The following is a 25,562-nucleotide window of genomic DNA, read 5'->3' as shown; positions in this document are numbered from 1 at the left end:
CATGTTGGTTTTCACCCCGCATCGTAGAACTAGGGCTAACCCAGGGGTAGGCAACCTTGGCTCTTTTATGACTCGTGGACTTCAACTCCCAGAATTCCTAAGCCAGCCATGCTGGCTCAGGAATTCTGGGAGTTGAAGTCCACGAGTCATAAAAGAGCCAAGGTTGCCCACCCCTGGGCTAACCTATCCGGGCTGCGTAACATGGAGAACGAAGACAACAAAAAGGGGAAAGTCTTGCCCGTGGCTGCCTCCCAGCGGATTTCCGGAATTTGCAGCACAGGTGCAAATCTAAATCCAAACACCAGCAATAACAAATCCCCTCTCCCCCCTCACCATGGCGTATATGAGTTTTGTGTTTGCTATTGGCTTCTAGGTTAATTATTTTCTGCTTGGCCAATGACACTTCTCTGCGAAAGAACCCCACCCCTTTTATTAAGCTCTGTATTTCTGTTTGTTTTTCCTCTTCTTCTCCCAGGTCCTTGTCTATCAATCAATTATAAGCGTGACAGTACCCTGTACACCGATTGGTGAGAATTCAAGTCAATTTGTGATTCCGTCCAAGCGATTGGACTTTCCATTGACGTCCATCATTGTCAAACCCGTTCTTTTACATTGGCTAAACCTGGACGTTTCGGCAGACAGGAAAGATTGGTAAGAACAGATGCCAATCATTTGGAGGCGGTTATCTGAGCGAACAACGTGTATTTTGATTGATCAAACAGTGTAATACTTGAACGGCGATTGGTCATATTTCGGTGGAATAGGCGGGGATTACAGGGCGGTGCCCGGTCTGCTGAGGAGGAAAATGGCGTCTTGAGGGGGGTTCGGACCGCTGCCGATTCCTTGCTAGCAGGCGAGTGAGCTCGGGGAAGCGAGCTCGTGCTCGGGGAGAAATGGGAGGAGAAATCAAGAGATCAAGTGGGGTGATAAATGGAGGAAGAGGTGGGATCTGTAAAGCGAGTAGGGGGCCTTTGTTGGGAGGGGGGGCCCCGAGCGCGCGAAGAGGGCTGAAGCAACTGGGACCGGAAGGGGGCGGGGCTAAGATGAGAGCCCGCCTCCGGGGACCCATAAGAAAAACAGGCATGGGTGACGGGGGGAGAATGAGAGTGTCCATTCATTATTCTTGGGTTCAGAGAGCGGGAGGCGGGAAACGACGGGATATATTGATAGTTTGGCGTTGTTGCTCGGTATTGGTTTTTTTTTCCTAATGGCGGTATATCTGTACTTTTTAACAATAACCTGAAAGAAAACAAGTGGACCTTTGTGTAATATTGTTGCTTCAAATACATGTTTACTTATTTTTTTCCCCTGATGTCAGGCTATTTCGATAGGGTTATGAACTTATGTAGATTAAGAAAATGGTATAAGAATGGAGAATTAAAAGAGTTGGAGGATGGACAATGACAGTCCAGTCAAGTAATAGTAGAGAATGTGTGCATGAAAAGAGTTGAGATGGTCACCTAACGCAGACAGTAAGAATAAGTGGTTATAGGGCACTGAGACAAGCCTAAGGGCCATGCAGAATCAGAATGGTGGGTACTTGGAACCAGGAAAGGGAAAGATGGATGTGGGGATTCCAAAGACGGGAAAAAATGGACTGAGATAATGCTGCCTCTAATCATGGGGCAGATGTCTAGTACAAAGGTACGGGACAGAGGGAGAAAGAGTAGGATGTAGCAGATGACTGTAAGTGATGGAGAAAATTAACAAGGCTATCAGGTTAAGTCAAGCTTAGCATTTCAAACCTTGGACTTAAGGAACAGGCAAGTTTGCTCAAGTATCAGTAGTATATTCAGATGTACTGAGAATAAAATATAATTGGTGGAGGGTGCAGGGGACTGATGATAACACAATCTTGCTGTGTTTTAGATTGCTTGCTTCAATAGCCATACTGTATTTGCACAATGATTTATTGAATTAATTCAGTTTAGGCTTCAGTGTGATTAGCTTATAAGCACATAGAAGTCTAAACTAGTCATAAAACCCCCTTGATGTAACCGACCTCAGTTTAGTTGACTTTGAATGCATTGAACAAAATCGATTCATATACTATATACTGCTGTGAATGTGTAAAATCCCAACTGCTATTGCATGCATGCTTCAGATATTTAAAACATGCGTATATAAAATCCCATTCCTATTTTATGATTATTCTGCTTTAACTTTGTTTATAATACAGTGAGGTGGCTCACCCAACACATTGAAACCCAAATTACCCAACTGTAGTTTAGGGCAGTGTTTTCTGCAGACCTAACCAATGGAATTGAGGAAGAAATTGTCCATAGGATCCTAAAGAACAATCAGAAGGAGACCTTTTCCCCCGGAAGATGTAGCACAGATCATGGGGCTAATGCTTGGTATGTTGAATCAGAAGGCTTTGTTTACTCTTCAAAGATCAGTACTAATGCAGCCAGTTAAAAAGTCTTAACAATCTAGCAACAAGGCATACATTTATTTATTGTACTGTGATTATTATTGCAGTTATTGGATACAATTCTGATATAATGTGTAATGGATACTAACTTTTAAATAAATCCTAAATTTTAATATATTTGATCCAACCTTTAAAATGTTTTTTTCTTAAATTTTCTGAATTATTTCAAAAATAAGATGTTGCATACAAAATAATTGCAAAGACAATAAAAAAGGAATTACAGAGAAGTCAAAAAAGAAAGGAAAATAAGAAAGTGTGCACAATATATACAGAGATTCAACATTAAACACATGTAGCTTTTATAAATATTTTTGTGAACTTATTGTGAGTTGGGCTGAGAGTGATTGGCCTAAAGTGACACAGCCCTCTAAGAATGCTTGACCCAAAGTAATCCAACTGGCCTAAGGGAAGCTTAGAACTAAGTTTCCTGATTTCTACCCAACATATTAACTACTATTCCAAATTGGCTATAGATCCCAAACCACATAAAAGACTGAAAAATTGAGAGAAAAATTGTGGAAAAAGAATAAGATTTACCAGTGATAGTAAATGGTGTGGGGCTAATAGAAAGTTAAATGTAAAGAAAAAGAATGGATACTCTGCTGACTACGAACCCAAAGCTTGTGTTTATTCTCTTTTTAAGGAAGATGAGTTCAACAGCCAGTAATACTGCTCTCCAGGATTCAAGGATCTCAGTCATGATGATTCCTTGAATTAAAAAATAGGGATTTTAGCATACAATATAAATAAAATAATTTAAGTTTTAAAAATGATATTAAAAATACTTGGTTACTTGTGGCTGAGTTTTTTTTTCTCTTTGAGTCAAAACTTGCTTTTAAGATGTTGAATCCTTCCTCATTGATTGACTGATATTTAACCTAAATCTTGCAAATAAGAATTTGCTATAAAGGTACTCCTCGACTTACAACAGTTCATTTAATGACTGAATTTACAACTGGACTAAAAGAAGTGACGATCATTTTTTCACACAACCATTACAGCAATTCCTGTGGCCACATGATCAAAATTGAGACACATGGCAACTGATTCACCTTTATGACGGTTTTAGTGTCCCAGGGTGACGTGATCACCTTTTGCGACATTCTGACAAGCAGTGTCACTGGGGAAACCAGATTCATTTAACAATTATAATTTAATAACTGCTGTAAATTCACTTAACTGTGGCAAGAAAGGTAATAAAGTAGGGCAAAACTCACGTAGCAACAGAAATTTGGGGCTCTATTGTTGTGATAACTCAAGGACTACCTGTATTAGAGCTTCTGCTGTGGGCTTCCAGCACATCATGTTATAAACTCTGAAAGCCATCATGCACTATGAATGTAGGTTAGAACTTAGAAAATCCTACCAAAACAAGTAAGTCATATAATTTTCTTATTCTCGTCCTTTTGAAAGCCTATGAACCATCATTTCAATTTATGTCACATGAACATTATTGCTGTTGCAAGATGCCCAGAGTTGTTTAAGATGAACAGCCATACAAATCTTATGATTTACAATAAATACATCTAGAAACCTAATTGTCTGTTAATAGTAATGATCAGAGTGGGATGAATGAATGAACCTTTATTGTCAAAAGTACAACCATGTATACATTGAGATTGGCTGAACCTCCCTTCGTGCCCCCCACCACCACAACTCACAGTGACAACAAACCCACCATCTTGTTACACCATGTGAGCTAATTGCACAACACATATTTTTCTCTTTCTCATCCTCTTTCAAAACCTTATTTCATTTTGCCTAATCTTATGTAGTTGATAGAATGAAGCATAGTAGAATGAAGCAAGCTTTTACACTTGCTTCCATTGAGAGGGTAGCAATTGTTGATGAACTGCAAAAAAATGTGTTCATCTAGATTTGCCATCTAGGATGTCTGTGCTAAAGGAACTAATTGTAATTTTGGTTGTATTTCCTATAAACATGCTTCTCTTGTGGATTTAGGAAACATCGGTGAGCTATATTATTTTTATAGTCTACTTGGGATCCATATTGAGCCTCATACTTGTGGCTGGGCTAATTTGATCAACATATCATTCTTTGGCAATTGAGCTACTTTTTTGAAGAACGAAATGGGTAGGCTAATACCTGACATGGACAAGTATGGTGTTATTAGAGTGCAGAGGAAGAGGTAATTCCAAATGCACAGGGACACTTGTATTATACCTGATAGTAAATTTTGAAACTGTACCTTTTTCTAGGCTTTAAAATATATGTTTGGTTTGAGGAGGCTCTGACAGTTATAACACTAGTTCACATACATGCTCCGAATGACCTTTTCTCTTTAGAATTTTAGTCATATGACAATGCAGCATGCACAAAACAGTGCTTAGAAGGCTAAAAGTTATTTTTTGTTGTTTCTTTCCCATGCTGGTCATTCTGTTACCATCTTTCTTTCCCTGGTTCCTTCATTTTGTTAATAATCTCTATGTTTTCAAATTTATCTCCACAACAGTAAAATTTAGAAATTTGCTTTTGGAATACCTCCCATATAAAGAATTCTATGAATAGGTTGTCATAATTAGAATAAAATTGCTGCTTAGGATTTTAGAATAGGTATTTGTAGGATGTGTCAAAGCCAATATTACCATTTTTTAGCTCCTTGCATACAACAAATGTGTAAGGAGCATAAAACTATGCATATAGTTTTATATTGATGCTCATAGTTTATAAAATGTTTGCTTAAATTCTGTCTGGCTTTCAACCTTGCAGTTATTTGGCTGATTATTCCTATTATGGTGAGATAGCAGAAGGTCACAGCATATTTTTCCCCAGATGTGATAAATATGCCCAAAAATAGTCCTGCAAATTATTGATGACATCATTGTCAAATTCTCTAAAATATGTTGCATTTCCCCCCATTCTAATAGTTTTTACATTAACTTTCTAATCCATACTGAACATAATCTAACTTTCTTTTTATTGTTCTGATATCTGTCAGCTCAACTAGCAAGAAATGCTTAAGATGGATTATAATTCATTTAAATAAATACTTTAGTTGTGGGTACAATTCTGTTCAGTTTTATGCTGTGAATAATTTTAACTGAAAATAGTATATTATGACAGTCAGACGATATATCTATCTTGCACACAATATAAATCTTACTATCAGTATTGAAAAACAATTTAGATTAATTAATTGATTAACCAAACCTTTTTTTTTCCAGATTTAGAGACAGTATGGCTGCCACTGCTGCAGTTAGTCCCAGTGATTACTTACAGCCTGCTGCTACAGCAGCTCAGGTGGGTTGTTTCTGTTGATAGCATTGTTGTATTTTTTTAAAAAAATGTAAATGTTTGGCCTAGAATCATGCAAATGTGGAAAACTGTCTGATGAAGGTGTTTAGTATAGAGAAGAATTCTACTAAGATATCACAATTTCATTTATTGGTCTAGAACAGACATGTCAAACACAAGGCCCGGGGGCCGGATCTGGCCCGTGAAGTGGTTTCATGCGGCCCGCGAAGCCATCCTGGAAACAGTGAGGGAACGGCCGCCTTGGCCCTGGCCCAGAGACCCTCCTTCTGCCAGAGACCCTCAGATCTGTCCCACTCCTGCCCAGGCCCCCATAGGCACCCCCTTGATGCGAACGATGTAGAGCTGGCCACGCCCACCCAGTAGGCCATACGCACTCTAGCCATGCCAACCCAGTAGGCCACACCCACCCAGGCCACACCCACCCGGCCCCCTGAGGGCAACCGCAATGCTGATGCGGCCCTCAATGAAATTGAGTTTGACACCCCTGGTCTAGAATATTAGTCCAAAGACAGAGCATTTAGTTTGCCTAAAAATTCAGAATTATTGCAAGTAATGCTATTATACTTCAAGTTCCATTGCTGTTCTTGAACTTAACTTTATATTATAATACTGCGTTAGATGCTTTGAATGCTATAGTCTGTGTTTTAGGTTCCTGTGTTTATAGTTCAGTGTGGATTATTAGGCATTAGACTAATCTCATATACATATGTAAACATTCATATTTGGAACAACATTTTGTGATATTTGCCAATCAGTTAAAAACTTTGTCTAGAAATAATTTGTTTGGTGGACTAAGCAATTTTTTGAATTTTAAAGATTTCTTGCACATAAAAATATATATAATTTGGCAGAGCAAGTCAAAGTACATATGGCAAAAGTGAAAAAAGGGAGAGAACAATTGAAGTTTTTACCGTGTGTTATTCACAAGTGACAGCATCTACTAAAAAAAAATGTTTAGACTTGATTAATACATAAATGAAGTCCATCAGACTTTCCTAGGGCTGTAGATTAAACTAGAAAGTTGAAAAAACTTCCTGAAAGAAGACAGTGGCAAACCATTTCTCTTTCACATTCAACAAAACTATTATTGACATGTCCAAAGATTCAACTGGAATTACCCTCAACCCAAGTATTTAATTTAGGACCAATAAAAGATGTATAATTCGGGCTTCTGGTTCTGGATTCTGGCACGGCCAGACACGTGAGGGGAACACTCCCCACGTCTGGATTTCTTCATCGGGTGATCCCTGTAAAGGGGTCGAAAGTCGCCCTGGAGGGGTGACAAGCAGGGGAGAGGACTCTCCAGTCAGCAGTAAAAGGGCAGCAGCCCTCCCGTCAGCTTGGAGCAACTCTCCGAACCAACGAAGAAAGGATTGGCCACTCCCATGGCCCATCGTTTCAGCCATTTCCTGCCAAAGCCAAAATTACAACAAAGCACTTGAAAACTGGGTGAGAATTGCCTTCTTCCTTTCCTAATTGTGCATCTTTTCCTGCTAAAATCTTCTTGAATTTGCTTCTCCCTGTGAGGAGATAGGGAAGGGATCTTTTCTTTCCCTACCCTCTACATCGGGAGAGGGGAAAAAAGCCTTGAACTAAATAATACTAATTAATTGGACTTACTGTCTTTCTATTTTTGGCCCAAAATTCCTAAACTCACAGAAATGGACTATTCTACCGATTTGATTTAAAAAGGGACAAAAAAGAAACAAAAAGACCCAAAATTGACAAAATTTACTCTGTCTGAAAAGGATTTTAAGTACTCTGGGGACATCTAGTGGCCAAGCCTGATACAGTGAATATTATTGGCAAGCAAACTTGTTTTGACCTTGGCATTAAGATAAAAACCTGAAACAGCTGGAGATGAATTTAGCTTAGACCTGTGGAGGTGGACACTTACTGACTTTTGTTTGAAAATTAGCCTCCACTATGGACTATCTATAACTACTACAAAATGGAGAGTGATCAGCCACAAACCTCGCTTGATTATAAGCTTATACTCGAAACAATATATAAAGTCACTGAGATGTCTATCTCCAGACTGAAAAATTTAGGTGCCAAACTCTAACTCACAAACTGAAACCCAGACTCCAATCAAAGAATTCACATTTCAGAATATAACAAAATTGGAAGAAAACACTATTGAGAGAGAGGAATACAGTATAAGCAACAACAACAAAATACTGAAAAAAATAATATCCAAAATTTGACTCCACTCAAAGAACCTACAATCTTAAAAGTACAAGGAATTATTACTAAGACAGACAACCCTAAAGACCAACAACAAACTATGAAAAAACTTAATATTCAACTTTGGACCTTCTCTAAAGAGCCTACAATTCCAGAAGTATACTATGCACAAGATAATGATGCCAATATGGAGGATGCCGAAGATCAACAAAGACAGCCTGTGGAAACCCTGGACAGCCAACTATTAACTATAAAACTGGATAAGATTCTCTACTCAAAACAGACGAACCCGGATGGAAGAAAAATCCATACCGAATTACAGACAGAGATATTATTAGAACAAATAAAGAGAGTGGAATCAATAGGGCAACAATATGAGTATAAATGGTTTAACTTTTGTGCATTATTGATGGTTGGATGGCCTCCTCTGGTGCAAATAACATGCATGAAAGTGAAGGAAGACCTATTTGGCAATATAAAGGCTTTTGTCTGGAAACCTGATTGGCAAAAAAAGAAACCTAGAGTTAGATTTAAAAAATGAGTGCCTAGAGAATCATTATAGGCCATTTTGGTAGTAATTAGTGACTTACTAGGATCTGAAATAGAAAATGTTTGTGAGATAGAATTAGAATGTTTTTACTTATTAGGCTTATTTTAAACATTATAATTCATACATTATGGGAATTTGGCTTATGGATCCTACGTTTGATGTTAAAATTTTAGTTATGTAGAAGGAAAAGTAGATTGATAAATATAGGCTGTCCTATTGGTAACTTGTGATGTATTAGGATATGAAATAGACAATGTTTATTAGGTAGAGTTTAGCTACTTAACTATTCTGTGTATGTTAGACGCTACAATCTTTGGTGTAATAAAATAAGGGAAATTTGGGTTGTGAATACCATTTGGGATGTTAAAGGTTAAATTTGAATACTATAATTAATATCAAAATTAGATAAAATTTAATAACAGGACATGGATATATTTCATTGAAACTGGACTGATAAATTTCTTCTTTAATTGACTATGCTATTCTTAGAAATTCGTTAAAACACTTTGTAGTGAATGTTAAGGGAAATAGAGAAGGATGTTATGACAATGTAACCCAAACTAGGTATTGAAAACTCTGTTATTCAATTGATGATTACCCAGGTGCAATGATGCTTTCTAAATATATAGTCTTTAAATAGGAAAACCAATAAAACTTGTTTTAAAATTAAAAAAAACTTACTGAAACAACAAATCATATAGATGATTTATATATTTGCTGGAGAACAACATAGGAAAAAATTTATGGTTACTAATCACTATATAAATGAAATTTACAGAGAAATAACTGGTAGTAGTGTGCATGCTTTGAAAATGATCTAGAAGATACACTTCCAAATGTCTTGTAGCATGAATTCGGTATTTCTTTGAGGTAGCTGTGTCTTCTTTGACTTCCATGTGAACTTGAAAAGGCACACAACTGCTTTAAAGACTGCATCTTTAATGCAACTCCTTAAAGTACGTAGCTACATTTGTTTTCAAGCAAATGTTCTTTGTTTTTCCCCATAAAAGAAAGTTATTTTAACTGGAAAGTTCATTAATAAAATATATTATTTATTTTGAATTTCATTTTACTAGGACAATAACTCATTTATGAATCTTCCAGAGGGTCAACTATATTAGAAAGCATGTTGGCTACAAAATCTGGTAGAAAATAAAAATACTTTTATATGCTACTGGCTACCAGAGAAGAGAAGCAGAAAACACAACTGAAACACGTACTGGACAATAAAAAAGAAGGGGAGATCCCGCCTTCAGCCTTTGCCAAGCATCTAAGAAACTCTGGGTTCCATGAAGAACCTTGGAATGCTATCTAATCCAAGTTTCATTAAACACCATGCAATGTTTAGGTATATCCTTCCTCTTCCTGGTTGACAGTGGAAGTATGTACATTTCTGCTTGATAAGGGTTGTGTCCTCTTCTATCTTCCTTTTGGAATAGAAAGATAGTAAGATGATCAAATGAAGAAATGAAAATTGCTTGTGTTTTTGGAGTGATTTTTCTATGTAACAACTTTCAGTTATCTTAAGGTAACAGTCTCCCTTTCACAAAACAAAATCAAGGATACTTTTCATTAAATATAGCTTCCATCCCTTAGGCAGAAACATCTAGGATGCGCTATATCATCATTGTATCATCCCAAAGGTTTAGATTTTAGTTTGTTTTTGAAAATATTTTTGAAGTCTACTTTCTTAGAGATTTAGTAGGACTCTAAATTCTGCATTTTGAAATATAGATGCGTTAAGAAATAACTTCATCATAATGAAGAATGTTTTGTTGGGGGGGGTTGGCATATTTTTTTCCTTACATGCATACTCTTTCATCTGTTTCCATCATGGTAGGCATTATTATACAAAGCAAGGAAAGGAGATTTAAGTCATGAGGTAAGAAAAAAGAACAAAATATGATTAAATTTAGTTTATGCCACTACCATTCACTATATTCTTTCTGCCCTTGGAAATCCATCATGTTCCCACATGACTTTATTCATTGGCTTTTGTTCTTTAAAATTCTCACTTTTTCAAGGACTTATCAACTTCAACCAGACCAGGCTTCTCATGGTTCCTCTTTTATGAGTCATTATATTTATATTGAATAAATATAAATATATTTATTTCATATATTTGCCATGTAAATCAGTTCTAATTTGTTTTCTCTAGGAGCAAGCTACCAGAATGTATTTTTTGTACTTGTCACTGAGTCCTTATTCATTCATCACTCAATAATTTCTGACCCTATTTTGTTTCACAATAATATGCATTATTTTCCGTATTTGCCCTGAATTTTGGTTACTTTTTATCCTGACATATCCAGCCTCTCACTTTCATAAACCAAGCTGAGCAGAAACAAAGTCCTAGACACAGCTATATTTCTTCTTTCTACAAGTTCTCCTGATGATTACCTGATGATAGATTACCTTCCTACTAACATTTATTTGTACGTCCTAACAATTTCACTGTCCATTTTCTAATCTTTTGTAATTATTCTACTATACTAGATAAATTCATCAATTTACTCCAGCTTTTTTGGCATTTGCATATAATTAACTATTAATAATTCCATTTTCTCTGTCAAATACAGTTGCCTTGGTCTTCGTTATAGTAATGTTCAGATCTATTTTGTACTCTGCAGTATACCATCTAGGTAATATTTGCTAAAGCATTCCTTATCCATTTATTCATAAACACATTGAACAACCAATAGAACATCATTTATTCTCTTATATAGGGTTGAACCATTTGCTATGTATTCCACTTATTCTCATGCATACATTAGTTAGATAATATACCCTCTCACTGCACTCAGCAAACAACTTTCAGCTCTGTATTTGTGCAAAACATTCTATCCATCCTGCATATTGACTTTATTATATACCTTCTCTGAATTAGTGAATGCACAATAAACTGTCTTACTTTGACATATTTTACAATTACCTACTAAACAGCAGTAATCAGGTCAGAATACTCCTACCTAACATAAAAAATGTTTTACTTCCCAAATTTTGTTCATTATCACCTCTTGCATTATTTTAATTATATTTTTTTAATCCCATTTATATCCCGCCCTTCTCCGAAGACTCAGGGCGGCTTACAATTTAAGGCACAAATCAATGTGCTTAGCAATAGCCTTCATTCTATGTATATGCCTGCTTATTAGGGCTTTCGCCCCCCCCCCCCCAGGCGGCATTATTACAAAGTCAGCTTATTGCCCCCAACAATCTGGGTCCTCATTTTACCTACCTAGGAAGGATGGAAGGCTGAGTCAACCTTGAGCCTGGTGGGATGCGAACCTGCACTAATTCTATCAAACACCTTTCCGGGCGCACTTAACAGATAGTTTCTGCATTTACTGGTGTTCCCTTTCCCTTTATAGAGGGAATAATAAGGCATTATTCCAATCATCAGGCACAGATGGAGTCTCAGTCTCTCACTCTTCACACACGCATACATACACACACACTTGCATAGCTAGTACTTAAATAATTGCAACCTTAGATTTGATTATAAGCACAACATTTATGGCATCTCTTTCATCGGTGAGTGGGTGGGTGGGGAAACACTAACATTTATAGCATTTGTTGCAACTTCACTCCTTGATAGGTTCAGTCCAGGCTTGTGACAGGTCGCAGTGGGATTGGGATTGGGTTGGGTGCCTCCGGGTCTCCGGAATGGGGGGTGGGGTTGCAGATCCCCACGACGATTGGGAATGGCAACAGGTGGTTGTACCGGGGGCCGCATCAATATTCGGGAGCGCGCCCCCGCTATCTTCAAGAGGTGGCGCGCTCCGACCCCCCAGATTTACCCCGTATTCCCGGGAGTGGGGATGAGCAGACCCCTGAGCTCAGGCTGGTGTACTTTAATGCCAGATCGGTAGTTAATAAGGCTCCCCTTATCCGAGAGTTGGTTGAAGAGGAGCGTGCTGATCTGGCTTGCATTACTGAGACCTGGTTGGGCCCAGAGGGTGGTGTCCCTCTGACTGAACTTTGCCCACCAGGTTTCCATGTGCTTCACCAGCCTTGGGCTCAGGGAAGGGGTGGGGGTGTTGCGGTGGTTGTAAGGGAGACCTTGTGTCCGCAGGAGGCTACCGTTACTCAGATATTCGGCTGTGAGTCGCTTCTCCTGAGATTTGGCCCTGGGGCTCAGTTGGGCTTGTTGCTGGCGTATCTTTCGCCTACCTGTGTAGCAGCAGCCCTGCCCAAGCTCCTCGACACCCTCTCTGGGTTGGCGGTTGAGTTCCCCAGACTTATGGTTCTGGGGGACTTTAACCTGCCATCCCTAGAAGGTTCGTCGGGGTTGGCTTGGGAGTTTATGGCCTCCATGACGGTATGTCGGGTTGTCCACTCTATTCCATCTTTATCTATAGGGGGTGAGGTGTTACCCCCCATAGATAGGGCTCGCAACTTGGGTGTCCTCCTTGACTCACAGCTCAGTTTAGAAGATCATATAGGAGCTGTGACCAGGGGGGCTTTTGCCCAGGTTCGCCTGGTGCGCCAGTTGTGACCCTATTTGGACCGAGATGCCCTACGCACAGTCACTCATGCGCTCGTGACCTCGGATAGACTATTGCAACGCTCTCTACATGGGGATGCCCTTGAATACCACTCGGAGGCTCCAGGTGATGCAGAATGCGGCCGCGTGAGTTGTGATGGGGGTCTCCCAATACTCCCATGTAATACCTCTGCTCCACGAGCTGCATTGGCTTCCAGTTGTCTTCCGGGTGAGATTCAAGGTGCTGGTGATGACCTATAAAGCCCTAAATGGCATGGGTCTGGATTATTTACGGGAGTACCTTTTACCAGCGTTAACTTCCCATCGTCCTGTGCGCTCCCACAGAGAGGGCCTCCTCAGGGTGCCGTCGGTCAGGGAATGTCAACCGGCGGCCCCCAGGGGGAGAGCATTCTCTGTGGGCGCGCCTGCCCTCTGGAATCAGCTCCCTGTTGAGCTTCGGATGGCTCCCGACCTTCGCTCTTTCCGCCACAACCTGAAGACTTGGCTATTTGAACTTGCCGGCCTGGACTGAGGGACTGGGATTTTAGATTTTAAATTTTACATTTTAGAATGGGTTTTATTGTTTAGGGCTACTTGGTTTAATTTATTTTAATTTTTGTATATTATGTGTTGTATATAGTGTTTTAATTGCCCTGTACACCTCCCTGAGTCCTTCGGGAGAGGGGCGGTATATAAATCCAAATAATAAATAATAAATATATCAGTGTCAGCGCCATGGATATCTCTAAATGCATACTAGAGCATTCTCTCATTGATTCCACTTTATGCATGTTTAGCCCTCTTCAATTCCTTTCAGAATTGCTCTATATTTCCTGTGCCTCTTAATCTTAACCAGAGTTTATTTTCTTTGACTGCATTCTTAACAACTATATTTTCCTGGGTATACATATTGTAGTAATGCTTCTTTCATAATCTTTTTTTCTAGCCGTCTTTTCTATACATTTTTTCTTTCCAGCCTACTGAAACGTTGGATAGAAATTATATAAAGTGACTTATGATTCTGTCAATCCTCTGTCTGTCTACCTACCTACCTACCTATTAAATTTCCTCATTCCAGAGGCTCTAAGCATATATAAAATCAAACCAAATTTAAACCAACCAAACATTGCATGGTAACAGATAATGATAGTACAGATCTCTGCTTAATCAGCAAAAATCATTCAGAAAAATCAGGTTTTAATTATTCTCTGGAAGGTCATCAAATGAAAGCAATTACTAAGAATACTGAGCTCAGTGTCCTTTCATCCTATCTCCTAGTAGAGCGGGACCTCCATTAGGCATTCCAGTGGGTTAGGAAGCTGAGCTTGTCGATCAGAAGGTCGGCAGTTTGGCAGGTCGAATCCCGAGTGCCGCGTAACAGAGTGAGCGCCTGTTACTCGTCCCAGCTTCTGCCGACCTAGCAGTTCGAAAGCACATAAAAATGCAAGTAGAAAAATAGGGACCACTACGGTGGGAAGGTAACAGCGTTCCATGCGCCTTTGGCGTCTAGTCATGCCGGCCACATGACCACGGAGACATCCTCGGACAAGCGCGGGCTCTTCGGCTTTGAAACGGAGATGAGCACCGGCCCCTAGAGTCGGAGACGACTAGCACGCGTGTGCGGGGGAACCTTTACCTTTACCTGTTCTTCTGGATTGAACAGATGGTCTGTCTGTCCAAAAAGTCTGTAAAAATTAAACAGAAAGAAACTAAAATTGATGTGATAGGAGAAACCATAAAAGAAGGATCAAATTTAAAAAATGAGCCATATCTGGCTTGGGGCTCCAGAGAGGAAGTTTCTACCCCCTTAACCTTGCTGGAGAGGCAGTTGGGCAGCAACTAAGGACACTGCTGATTACTCGGTTCTAAGTTCTTATTCCTTCTGATCCTGTGACCCAGAGTAGAGCATGTATGGCCTGCAAGCATAGGTGCAATGAAAAGGAAAAGCAGAAAACTGCATACACAAACAGAACACAATTATGTAAAAGAAAATATAGATGCTTTCTTCTGATAAAGGATTTGTTAAAAAAAACAACAACCTCTGGTCAACGATCCGCAGCCCTTATTTCATTTTTCCACTAAGCATCATGTATATACTTCCAATGTGAAACTTAACAGACTCCTGCAATATTTTGTGGCATAATTCTCCTTCCTTATACCTACTTGGCTGTAACTTTTTCTTTATGGCAGAATGGAATGAAATTTGCAGAGCATTATGAGAGGTCATAGTGTAACAGTAAAATACAGCAGCATGCAGAAGACCGGGTCTCAATAAAAAGGTTTGATCTACTCTCAAGTTAGAAAAGGGCTGTTTCCTATATTATAAGTGTAAAAAAAAAAAGCCCTTGCAACTAAGGAGGTGGACAATGTTACTTCATGTAAATGAATGGTTTTTTTCCCCTTTTTGATAAAAAGCAGGTTCAAATCATTAGTTCCTTGAGGGAACTAATTAACAGAATTATTTAGAACTCTCTTCTAAATAATTCTGTTCTCTTGGCACCCAAGGTCCATTCAAAGTCAGTGAATGACCATTATATTGTATGATACCAATATAAGTTCTTACTGTATATGCGTCTAATACAGATTACTAATTTCTGTTTATAAAATGTTTATCATGGATATTCAGTTTGAGGTGTTGGTTGCTGAAAATGTAAAAGTATTAAATGCAGAATGAATAAGAAAATGAGAGTAAACAATGTTAGTTTCTAAAATATTTGGGAATGCTTCATTTCTCCCTTATGGTGTTATATACAGAATATTTTGGGTCTCTCAAACAATCATATACATTTATAATTCATATATTGAATACACGTTAGCTGAAATGTTTGCTGAACTCAAATTCAGTGGAATAAATTAGTCAAGTTTTAGTTCTTTAGCACTTGATGAGCCTATAGCACTTCTCATTTAGTCTGGATCCAATTCTATTGATACTTGTTGATTTAAGAATATGATGTTGTGCTATTTTAATGCAAAGTCCAAGCTTTGTATTATAAAAATCTGGGTTTTCTAATTCTTCAACTGTGTTGTATTATATCTGGAACAAACTATTTGTGTCCATTGTCTTTGACACAAGCCTTTTCTCTTCCATTCCTTTAGGATTCTCAGCCATCTCCATTAGCTCTACTTGCAGCCACATGTAGCAAAATTGGTCCTCCAGCTGTAGAAGCAGCAGTTACTTCTCCTGCTCCTCCTCAGCCTGCCCCTCGAAAATTGGTTCCTATTAAACCTGCTCCACTCCCATTAAGTTCTAATAAGAACATTGGAATCTTATCATCAAAAGGAAATCTCTTTCAAATTCAAGGTTCTCAATTGGGGACATCATATCCTGGTGGACAGCTAGTATTTACAATCCAGAACCCAACTGTAATCAGCAAAGGAACCCGCTCTTCTGCCAGTATCCAGTATCAGACGGTACCACAGATCCAAACAGCATCAGGACAGACGATTCAGGTGCAGCAAAATGTGGGCAATCAAATACAGATTATTCCCAGCAATATCACCCCTTCTTCTTCCTCTTCATCATCGTCGTCCTCTTCTTCAGCTCATAAGCCTGTGCCAATAAAGCCAGCTCCAGCTCATAAGTCATCAGCATCCAGTCTCCACAACACAAGTAGTGTTGTCAAGTTGACTGGCACCAGTGGCAATGTTACACTTACTCTTCCAGTGAGCAATCTTGTAACTGCTGGGGAGACTAGTTCTCAAACTCAAGTTGTGCCCGACAGCCCCTCTAAGCCAAGCAGAAAATCCCGAAAGAAAATGGTATCACAAGCTCAGACAACTGCAATGGCTATGGCAGAGCAAGTGGAAACAGTCTTAATAGAGACTACAGCTGACAACATCATCCAGGCAGGGAACAATCTGTTGATTGTGCAGAGTCCTGGGTCTGGGCAGCCAGCTGTGGTCCAACAGGTGCAAGTAGTTCAGCCCAAACAAGAGCAACAGGTAGTTCAGATACCCCAGCAAGCCCTACGGGTAGTCCAGGCAGCCTCAGCCACACTCCCCACAGTTCCCCAAAAGTCCCAACAAAACTTCCAGATCCAGACAACGGAGCCAGTTCCCACTCAGGTATTTCATTGAAAGTTCTCCCCCCTTTTTTCTGTTTTTTTTAAATATTTTCATTAATTCAAACTATCACTCAATTTGGAGCGATCAAGTAATACCTAATTACTAGAATTCTTGGGGGCAAACAAGCTAGGGGTTCTTGTAATAGAAAAAACATTACTTGTCCAGTTACTTTTTCCCCTATAAATGTTATTTAAGTGTCAGTTTCCTATAAAAGCATTCAAGAGGTATAAACAATTTGGCATGCATTTATTCTGGTACAGTGATTTGTAATCAAAACTTTGGGGAAGGAGAAGGTTGGGAAGCTCTATTTGGAGGTCAGATTCTGTGATTCATTTTTGTGTCATTTTTGTAGGTCTATTTTAAGACACCTTCTGGTGAGCTACAGACAATACTACTACAAGACACCCCAGGAGGGGGCCTAACTATGACCCCTGCCCCTGCAGTCTCCTCAGCCACAGCCTGCAGCAGCCCTGTATCCCGCAGCTCCCACTCAGGGGGAAGTACCAAAAAGACAGGGGGGGCTCGTAAAGAGCGGGCTCTGCCAAAGATTGCCCCTGCTGGAGGCATCATCAGCCTCAACGCTGCCCAACTCGCTGCAGCTGCCCAGGCAATGCAGACTATCAGCATCAATGGTGTGCAGGTTCAAGGTGTTCCTGTTACCATCACCAATACCGGAGGTGGGAAATATAATGTAACAAACCTGTGATGTGCAATATTTCAATTTGGATATAATAATCATACCATTTTTTAAAATAGCTTGGAATGTTATCAGTAACAAGGAAAAATAATGTATAAGTAGGGGTGTGTGTGTTTGTGTGTAAAATCAGCTGATGATATAAATGCAGTCTCCCCACTCCAATGATTTCATCCTGACGACGTTGATAGCCAACGAAAGCTTGATTTTTAATAAAACTCTTAGTTTTCTACCTTATCCCAGTGTTCGGATTTCTTGTTCTGATTTAAATATGCCTGGGATTCGTATTTTTAGTTGGATTAAGGAGTGTGTGTGTGCGCGCGCACACACCCCTTCATAATGATTCTAGATTCTCATAACAATTTTAAAAAATACCCTGAAGTACTCTTTCCCCAAAGGTGCTACTAAATAACACCCCAGTTCAAATTCCATCCTGGCCCAATTCTTGGGGAAAGAACCAGGTCTTTAGGAATGGACATACTTGAAGAAAAGTGTGAAGCATTTTGTGATCATTTTACTTTTGCACTCCCCAAAGACTTTTGTTCTTGCTTCATTCTAATAATAGGGGGCATGACAAAATAAAAGGCAGATTTATATCACTATGCTATCATAACTAGGAAATAGCTTCCTTACTTTTATAGTAATTGTAATTTGTAACCATAAGCATTGCATTATTTCTATTCCGTACATTGTTGGTTGCTGGGGAGATGGCAGTAAAGGATTCCACGCTTTCTATCTTCTTGAGGGTGGGAAAAGTATGAAAACCCCTTCATAAGATAGCAAACTGTGAAAATGTGTATCAGAGTGGGATAGTAATGTAAAGAGACACAAAATTAGAAATAATATAAATGTATGTAAGATGAGGGGAAAGTTGGGCATCTGGATCCAGGCAGGAATGAAATGTTGGAACCTTCAATTGAGTTCTGACATCCAAAAAGGCAAGAAGGGAAAATGGAACTCATATTACATGGTATTTTAGTCTGAGTTTGCATGGAGGCTTACTGAAATAATTGAGTCTCCATATTTTAGCAGTGGAAATTCCCAAGCCATAGTTTCTTCATCCTTCTTTCTGCAGGCCAACAGCAGTTAACGGTACAGAATGTTTCAGGCAATAATCTAACCATCAGTGGCCTGAACCCTACCCAAATTCAATTGCAAATGGAACAAGCACTCTTGGGGGACCTGCAGCCTGGGGAAAAGAGACGGCGGATGGCTTGCACCTGCCCGAATTGCAAGGATGGGGAGAAAAGGTAATGCATGGGGATTGGGAGCAAAAAGGAGCATTAAAGCCCAAAGGCTGCCAACATCACTTCCTGCTTTATATTATTTAATTCATAAGCTTCCTCTCTTGGTATCAGTAAATAGTAGTGCCTTATAATAACAAAATCAGTATTTTTAAACAGTTAAAGACGGATAACATAACCCCTACTGAGCAATCCAATTTATTTAGTAGAAGGCTTGCTTGCTTTTTATTTGAGAGTAAGGAAGTTTCTTTGAATCTATTTTAAAAAGATTACAGATATTTTTATTTGGGAAGCGGGTGAATATATGTAAATATTGAAACACATAAGAGTATTAAGACTACTAATAGTCTTCGGACATTCAAAAGTATATTGCCTCTATATGGAAGAGTTCAAATGACTATGAGCCACCCTAACTTCATCTCCTGCCCTTATTGTCACTGCTTTCTAGTACATCTGAGAACCTTCTTTATCTACAGCTATTCCTAGTAAGATTTTGAACCTTGTGAAATCAGAATTCTAAAATACCAAGATAAAGCATCATAAGAATGGTTTCTGATGCATTCGCTCTTTAGCTATAAAAAGGTACAGTGGTTGAAGTGTAGGTGATGAAAAGATGGATTTTCCATCAAACGACACAAATCATTAAGTATGAAAGAGATTCTATAATAATAGTATTTGGTTATCTAGTTGTTAAAATATGATCTAGGGAAAGCTGTTCAGAGGAAAGGGTGTTCTTATTTTCTTGTCCAGAGATTGTTTGACATCATGTAGTGTCTTCAGTCTTTTAGAAATATAGCACCAATAATTGAATATGTGTATGTTGTCTCCTATAATACTTTCTGCATTTTTTTTATCTTGAAAAAAATAACTGCATGAAGAAGAGACAGGATTGTTCCCAAGTTGCTCATCTCTTGAGAAAACTAAAATAGTATTGAGTTCTTGCTGGGGGAGAGTACAGAGATATTTATCTTAATGGGTAGGCTTAATAATGGATCTGTTTTTAATATTGAACAGAAAGAATTGGAATTTTGTCTGCTCTTTTCACAACCAAGCAGATCAACTTATTAAAAAGGATCAGTTTAGTGGCAGAAAATAAATAGTTTCTTTCACATTGCACTTGGTAGCTATCTTGAGCAGGTTGAATTGAAGGGAATGAACCTGCCTTCTGAAATTCTGTCTGTGGGTAATGTTTGAAGTGGTGTAAACTTGCATCCATATGCATGTGTGTAAAACTTAACAATTGATGTGACCTCAGAACTGAAAAGGTTATATCTTCCTTGCTTAAATTAGGCAGCAGATCTGGAATAACTGAAAGGTTAATGGATTGGGGTTGATTTATTCAGTCTTGCGTCTTTGCTTGGAACACTGAAGTGGATTCTTGGTAAATTCCAGAATAGCCAATGTATTTTTATAAATAGTACTTGTGAATCAATGTTGGATCCTTTCGCAGAAGCTACTGCTTCTGCAGAAGTATATGGGGTAATCAGTATGAAATTTGTTTGATGTTTTCAATAGTTCTGCTTCTTGAGACATTATTGCAGGGTACAATAATTGATCTGATCCCTGAGATGCCACCACAATAAAATCCAGCAAATATATCCATATCTTTATTAATCTAGATTAAGAACACCCTTTTTCTGTTTTTCTTTTTTTGTAGGTTGGGGGATCAAGGGAAGAAGAGGCACATCTGCCACGTGCCTGAATGTGGAAAAACCTTCCGCAAGACTTCCCTTCTGCGGGCCCATGTACGTCTACACACAGGCGAGAGGCCTTTTGTCTGCAACTGGGTCTTTTGTGGAAAAAGATTCACACGCAGTGATGAACTGCAGCGGCATGCCCGGACGCATACAGGTCTGTCAAGTCATTTGTCTGCCTCCCTTCCGTTGTATCCCAGCTGTAGTTCTACTCATATGATAGGGGGGAAAATGTAAATATTAAACACTTAAAGGGCATTTCATCTTAACTCAGTTATCTTTGTAATAAAGACTTGATTTCAAAAAAAGAAAGACACAATTTAAGTTGATTTATGTAAGTCATAAATATAGCCATCCCCCCTCTAAAACAGTGATTCTGGGTGGGTAACAGAATTGAAAGCGCAATAAAAAACCTAGTCATAATAATATATATAAAATCAAGAAAATAGCAATTTCATTCATCCCATGGGCCCTTAACCTTTTGATCTCCAACCTGGGAAAATAGCCATGCTTTTAAGAAATACTAGCAGACTTGGATATTGGGAGGTGTCATGTTCCTTGGAGCAGGTGTTGCAGCAAAGATGCCTGCTCCCTGGTCTCATTTGATGACATTTTGTAAAAAACAGGATCTGGAGCATGCCTTTTCCATTGTACTAGTTTGATGGATAGAAATAATCAGAGGCAGTCTTGCAAATATTGTAGTCTATATATGAAGGGCTTTGGAGGTGATAATCAGTATCTTGAATTCTACTTCAAAGCACACTAGAAGCTACTATACTTCTAGTGCGTAAAACTCACCGCATACACACACATCAGTATGAGATATTTCTTGAAGACCCATGTACAGGAGAATTTTAACCAGGTTTTTCCTTGTTAAAGAGGCCAGGGAGGTGACTTGTGGTTAACTGTGATGACAACTTTTTGAGACTGGAAGATGGTACCTTCAGCCTTGAATTGGGCAGCGGTTTGCCTCCCTCAAATGCCCAACCTTGGATTCAGCAGTTTAAAATAGTTGTTGTCTCTAGCCTCCCCTTTGTAAGGACAGTTGTTGAGATGGTAGTTGGACAGCAATTGCAGAAGATCCTGGAGGAAGCAGCTTATCTAGATCCATTTTAGTTGGGCTTTAGGCAAGAATTTAGTACCCGGGTAACTTTGGTCACACTTGTAGATGATATGGGATAGAGCAGGGATGGAGATAGTGCATCCACTGTTGATCTCTGTAGTGACTTTCGCTACCATTGATCATGGCAGCATCTAGACTAGCTTTAAAAGTTGGTAGCACTGTTTCACTGTGGTTCTCCTTCCTTTAAGCCATTTTCCAGTTGGTGTGCTGCTGGGGAGAGGTTGTTCCCTAGGCTTCTCCTTTGTGGAGTGCCACATAGTTCAATGTTCCCTTTCCTTTTGTTGAGTGTATTATTAAATTATTGTGCCACTCATGTCCCCTACAAGGCGATAGTTGTGGAATATTCCATCTTTAATCTTGGATGGGTTTGCACTTTCCCATTTATAAATGGTATCCAGTTCCTGCAGTGCTACATAAGAGTTTTGCATAATTCCATCTGAGACACCCATTGCATACACTTTTGGATCAGGAATCCCTTCTGACAGTCACCCATGCCCTAGGTACTTCATGACTTAACTATTGTGTTGTGTTCCACATGGGCTACCCTAGAAGTCCACTCTAAAGCTTTAAATGGTTCAGAATAGAGCATTGCTAGGCTCACAGCTAAAGTTCATATCCTGTAGCCTAGACTGACTTTAGCATTCTCCTCTGTGTCTCATGATCTGTCCATTATGTACTGACATATTCAGCTTTCTTTGATTGCAGTGGCCATCATTCCATCTCCGTTGTTCATAAAATACTGTCTTAACCTTAACATATTTCAGTCTGAGTCATAAATTGTCCCAATACTGAATCAGATTAATGCTTAGCATTCTGCTTTGAAAAGTGATTTATCAGATGCCTTCAGGCAGGACATGAACGAGATCGTCATACTTGCCATGCATTTTACATGTTTATGTTTAGATTTTGTGGGGGAGGGATTTTGTTCAATCATGTCCAATTCTCAGAGACTGCCTGGACACTCCCTGCAATGGGGGACTTGGCAAGGTTTTTCAGAAGTGTTTGCCATTGCCTTCTTAATACGGCTGAGAAAGTGAGACTGGCCTAAGGTTACCCACTGGTTTTGTGCGTAGGGTGAGACCAGGACACACTGTCTCCAAGTTTTAGCCTTAATCACTATACGAAACTTAATTTTAGTTCTGGATTTAGTTTTATCATGCACCAATTTTTTTTCCAAAGCAATCTCTGTAAACCATATGTGCATTAGCTTTTTGTAATATGTTTATTGTAGGGCCATTGTCATGTGTGCTCACTGCTGTTCTTGTTCATTTCTCTGGCCAGGTGACAAACGTTTTGAGTGTGCCCAGTGCCAAAAGCGCTTCATTAGGAGCGATCATCTGACAAAGCATTATAAAACCCACTTGGTCACCAAGAACTTGTAGGTTGGGATGCAAGCAGGAAAAATAAGGAAACGTTGTGGTGGTGAGCAGTTTTTCACCCCTCATCATGAAAGATGGTCTCTGCAAAGGACACAAAAAAATACCCAAATAATTGTCCTGACTATGTGACAGCTTTCCCAGCCACATCTGCCCAAGGAAAAATGGAATGGCTGCTGCTCCTTCAACCAAACTGCCTTCACACTGGCACTCTCCTTTGGATCTTCTTGATGAATGCATCAGACTTCAAGGCTTGAACCTGAGATGGGGGAGCAATGCCATTTCCAGATATGCTAAAATCGGCACAAGCCCAGTGGCAGACTTGGAAAAGCAAGGCAAAACCCATTTATGCACCTTCCTCAGGAGCTTGCAGAGCCAGTGCCCTCCTCTGCTGCACCAAAGGAACTCCTTATGGGTTTAAGAGTAGCACCAGTGAAACTGTACCCCACTTGTAATTGGGCTCCTCGTCCAACTCACTCCCATGTGCTTGTGAAGCTTTTGAATGAGAGGCAGGGAAACCATCCAAAATGGGACTCAGTCCCCCTAGCACATTCCTACTTTATATTTAAAAATATAAATATCTATATCTATATACATATAAAAATCCTCCTTAGGAAGCTTCATGTTTTTTCTATGGAGAATGTTGCCTTATATTTTACCCCAGGTTCAAATTATGTATTGTGAGCATTTTTTAATTTAATAATTTCTTTATTAAAAAAAATAAAACCTTTGCCCTGCCCAAAAGTGCAGGCAAAGCCTAAAGTTCCTATCAAAATGCAGAGTCTGTGATCTGATCTTGGTCTACAAACTAGATATGGCCTGTGTATGTAACGGGGATTTCTAGGATATGTGTAGCAGCAGCAGCACTTTGTTGAAGGAAATGGAAGATGTCCATACACAAAGAGGATTTCCCATGTATATATGAAGCAGAGCTGTACCACAGGCTCTGATGCAGATAATAAAAAGCGCAGGCAAAAACTATGAGCCATATGGAAAATCTAGGGCAACCTGTTTGCAATTCTGCATTGCTTGGTTACATAAATAAAATTAAAAGTCCAGTGCAGATTTGCACTGTCAAGCTCTATTAGACATAATTTGGCAGGTGAAATGAAAAAAATCCTTTTCAAAAACAGAATATTCTAAGTTTTCCCCCTTTTTCATTTCATTTTTTTTATTTTATTTTACTTCACTGGATTCCCCCTGCCTCTTTTTTTAATATATGATGCAGCTCTTTTTGTGTACTATAGTGTATATTGTATCATAAACTATCTATTGCGCTTAAGTGTTTGTTTGTTTCAAAAATATACAATTTGTTATTTTTGACCTTTTAAATTAAAACGAAAATCCATTTTATTTTTTAGTTGTTAACTGTTTGAAGTATGTTTCTTGTTTTCAATTAATGGTGTAACTTGGCAGAGCTGCATGTAGCCTGCCTAAAAGGGAGTGCCAGGTTGAGGAAGAACCATGCATTTCTTGATGACTGAAATGTTAAAATTTCACACTGAGCCGCCATTTGGGAACAAAAGATTATTTTTCTTAAGAGGAAAGAATGGAAAAATGGGTTGTTTAGGTGGCTTGTTGACAATAAAAATGTAAAAGAGAAATATTTTTACTCCTTAAGGACTGCTCAAAGGCATTTTTAATGCTCAGAATGTTTTGTCATGCAGATATAAAAAGTTGGTCAGAATGTTTTGATTTTAATATGTCTCTTTCATTACCCACCCACTCCCTTCATAAAGAAGTAACAACTTCCAAAAATACACTTGCAAACTTTGTAAATGAAAATGATCTTTGACCTGTTACATTCATTACACAGCAGCGTGCAATGCTGTTAGGTTTTATAATGGTGATCATTATGCTTCTGTCATGCTTAATCCATAGTGGCAGTGAATCATAGTGGAATGCAGAGAAAGCTGCCTTGTTCTATAAAGTAAAGCCTTTATCAAGGATTTGTAGCAAAAAGTTTTCCCCTAATGAAATGCTCACACATTTTACTTTTTTCCCATCCTGGGGGGAAAGACAATGATTTAAGTAGCAGGCAGGCAGGCAGGCAGGCAAGAAAGAAAAATAAATCCATATCGTTATATTCCAGTTTTGAAATTAATGTTATGTATAAGCAAGCTAATATTAAAAGCTGAAGTCCTGAAATGGTAAAAGGTATAGTGTTTGGTGGCTGTATTAATTTATAGGAAAAGAGGGCTGAAGAATGTACTTGTTAACCTATCTTATTCAGCTCTAACACTCAAGGTGGCTAACATCCAAATAAAAGTATCACATAAATATCACAATAATACCAAAATAAGAAAAAGGTAAAGAACATAGCAAGAGCTAGAGACATATTGGAGATATTTCTCAAATATTTTATAAAGGAGCAATGCTGCATAAAATTATGAATATGGAGCCCACACAAATTTCAGAGGCCAGTATATTGCA

At 38.9% G+C, this 25,562-nt stretch overlaps 1 protein-coding gene across 2 annotated transcripts; it reads left to right on the top strand.

Moving 5' to 3' along the window:
* Positions 1 to 805: 805 nt before the first annotated feature.
* SP2 (Sp2 transcription factor) lies at positions 806 to 25,324 on the top strand. 2 transcript variants are annotated; one of them, XM_083378611.1, is made up of 7 exons: positions 806 to 853; positions 5,620 to 5,695; positions 16,030 to 16,998; positions 17,351 to 17,675; positions 18,768 to 18,942; positions 20,594 to 20,787; positions 23,035 to 25,324. In XM_083378611.1, the coding sequence occupies exons 2-7, from the start codon at positions 5,633 to 5,635 to the stop codon at positions 23,133 to 23,135; spliced, it is 1,827 nt and encodes a 608-aa protein (XP_083234737.1). In that variant the 5' UTR covers positions 806 to 853; positions 5,620 to 5,632; the 3' UTR covers positions 23,136 to 25,324. The 2 variants fall into 2 exon arrangements, with proteins under 2 accessions (XP_083234737.1, XP_083234738.1); XM_083378612.1 differs by lacking the exon at positions 806 to 853 and adding an exon at positions 1,620 to 2,357.
* The last annotated feature ends 238 nt before the right edge of the window (positions 25,325 to 25,562 follow it).

The sequence above is a fragment of the Vipera ursinii genome, assembly GCF_947247035.1.
Source record: "Vipera ursinii genome assembly, chromosome: Z".
Lineage (NCBI taxonomy): Eukaryota > Metazoa > Chordata > Lepidosauria > Squamata > Viperidae > Vipera > Vipera ursinii.
This window is presented reverse-complemented; position numbering and strand designations above follow the sequence as displayed.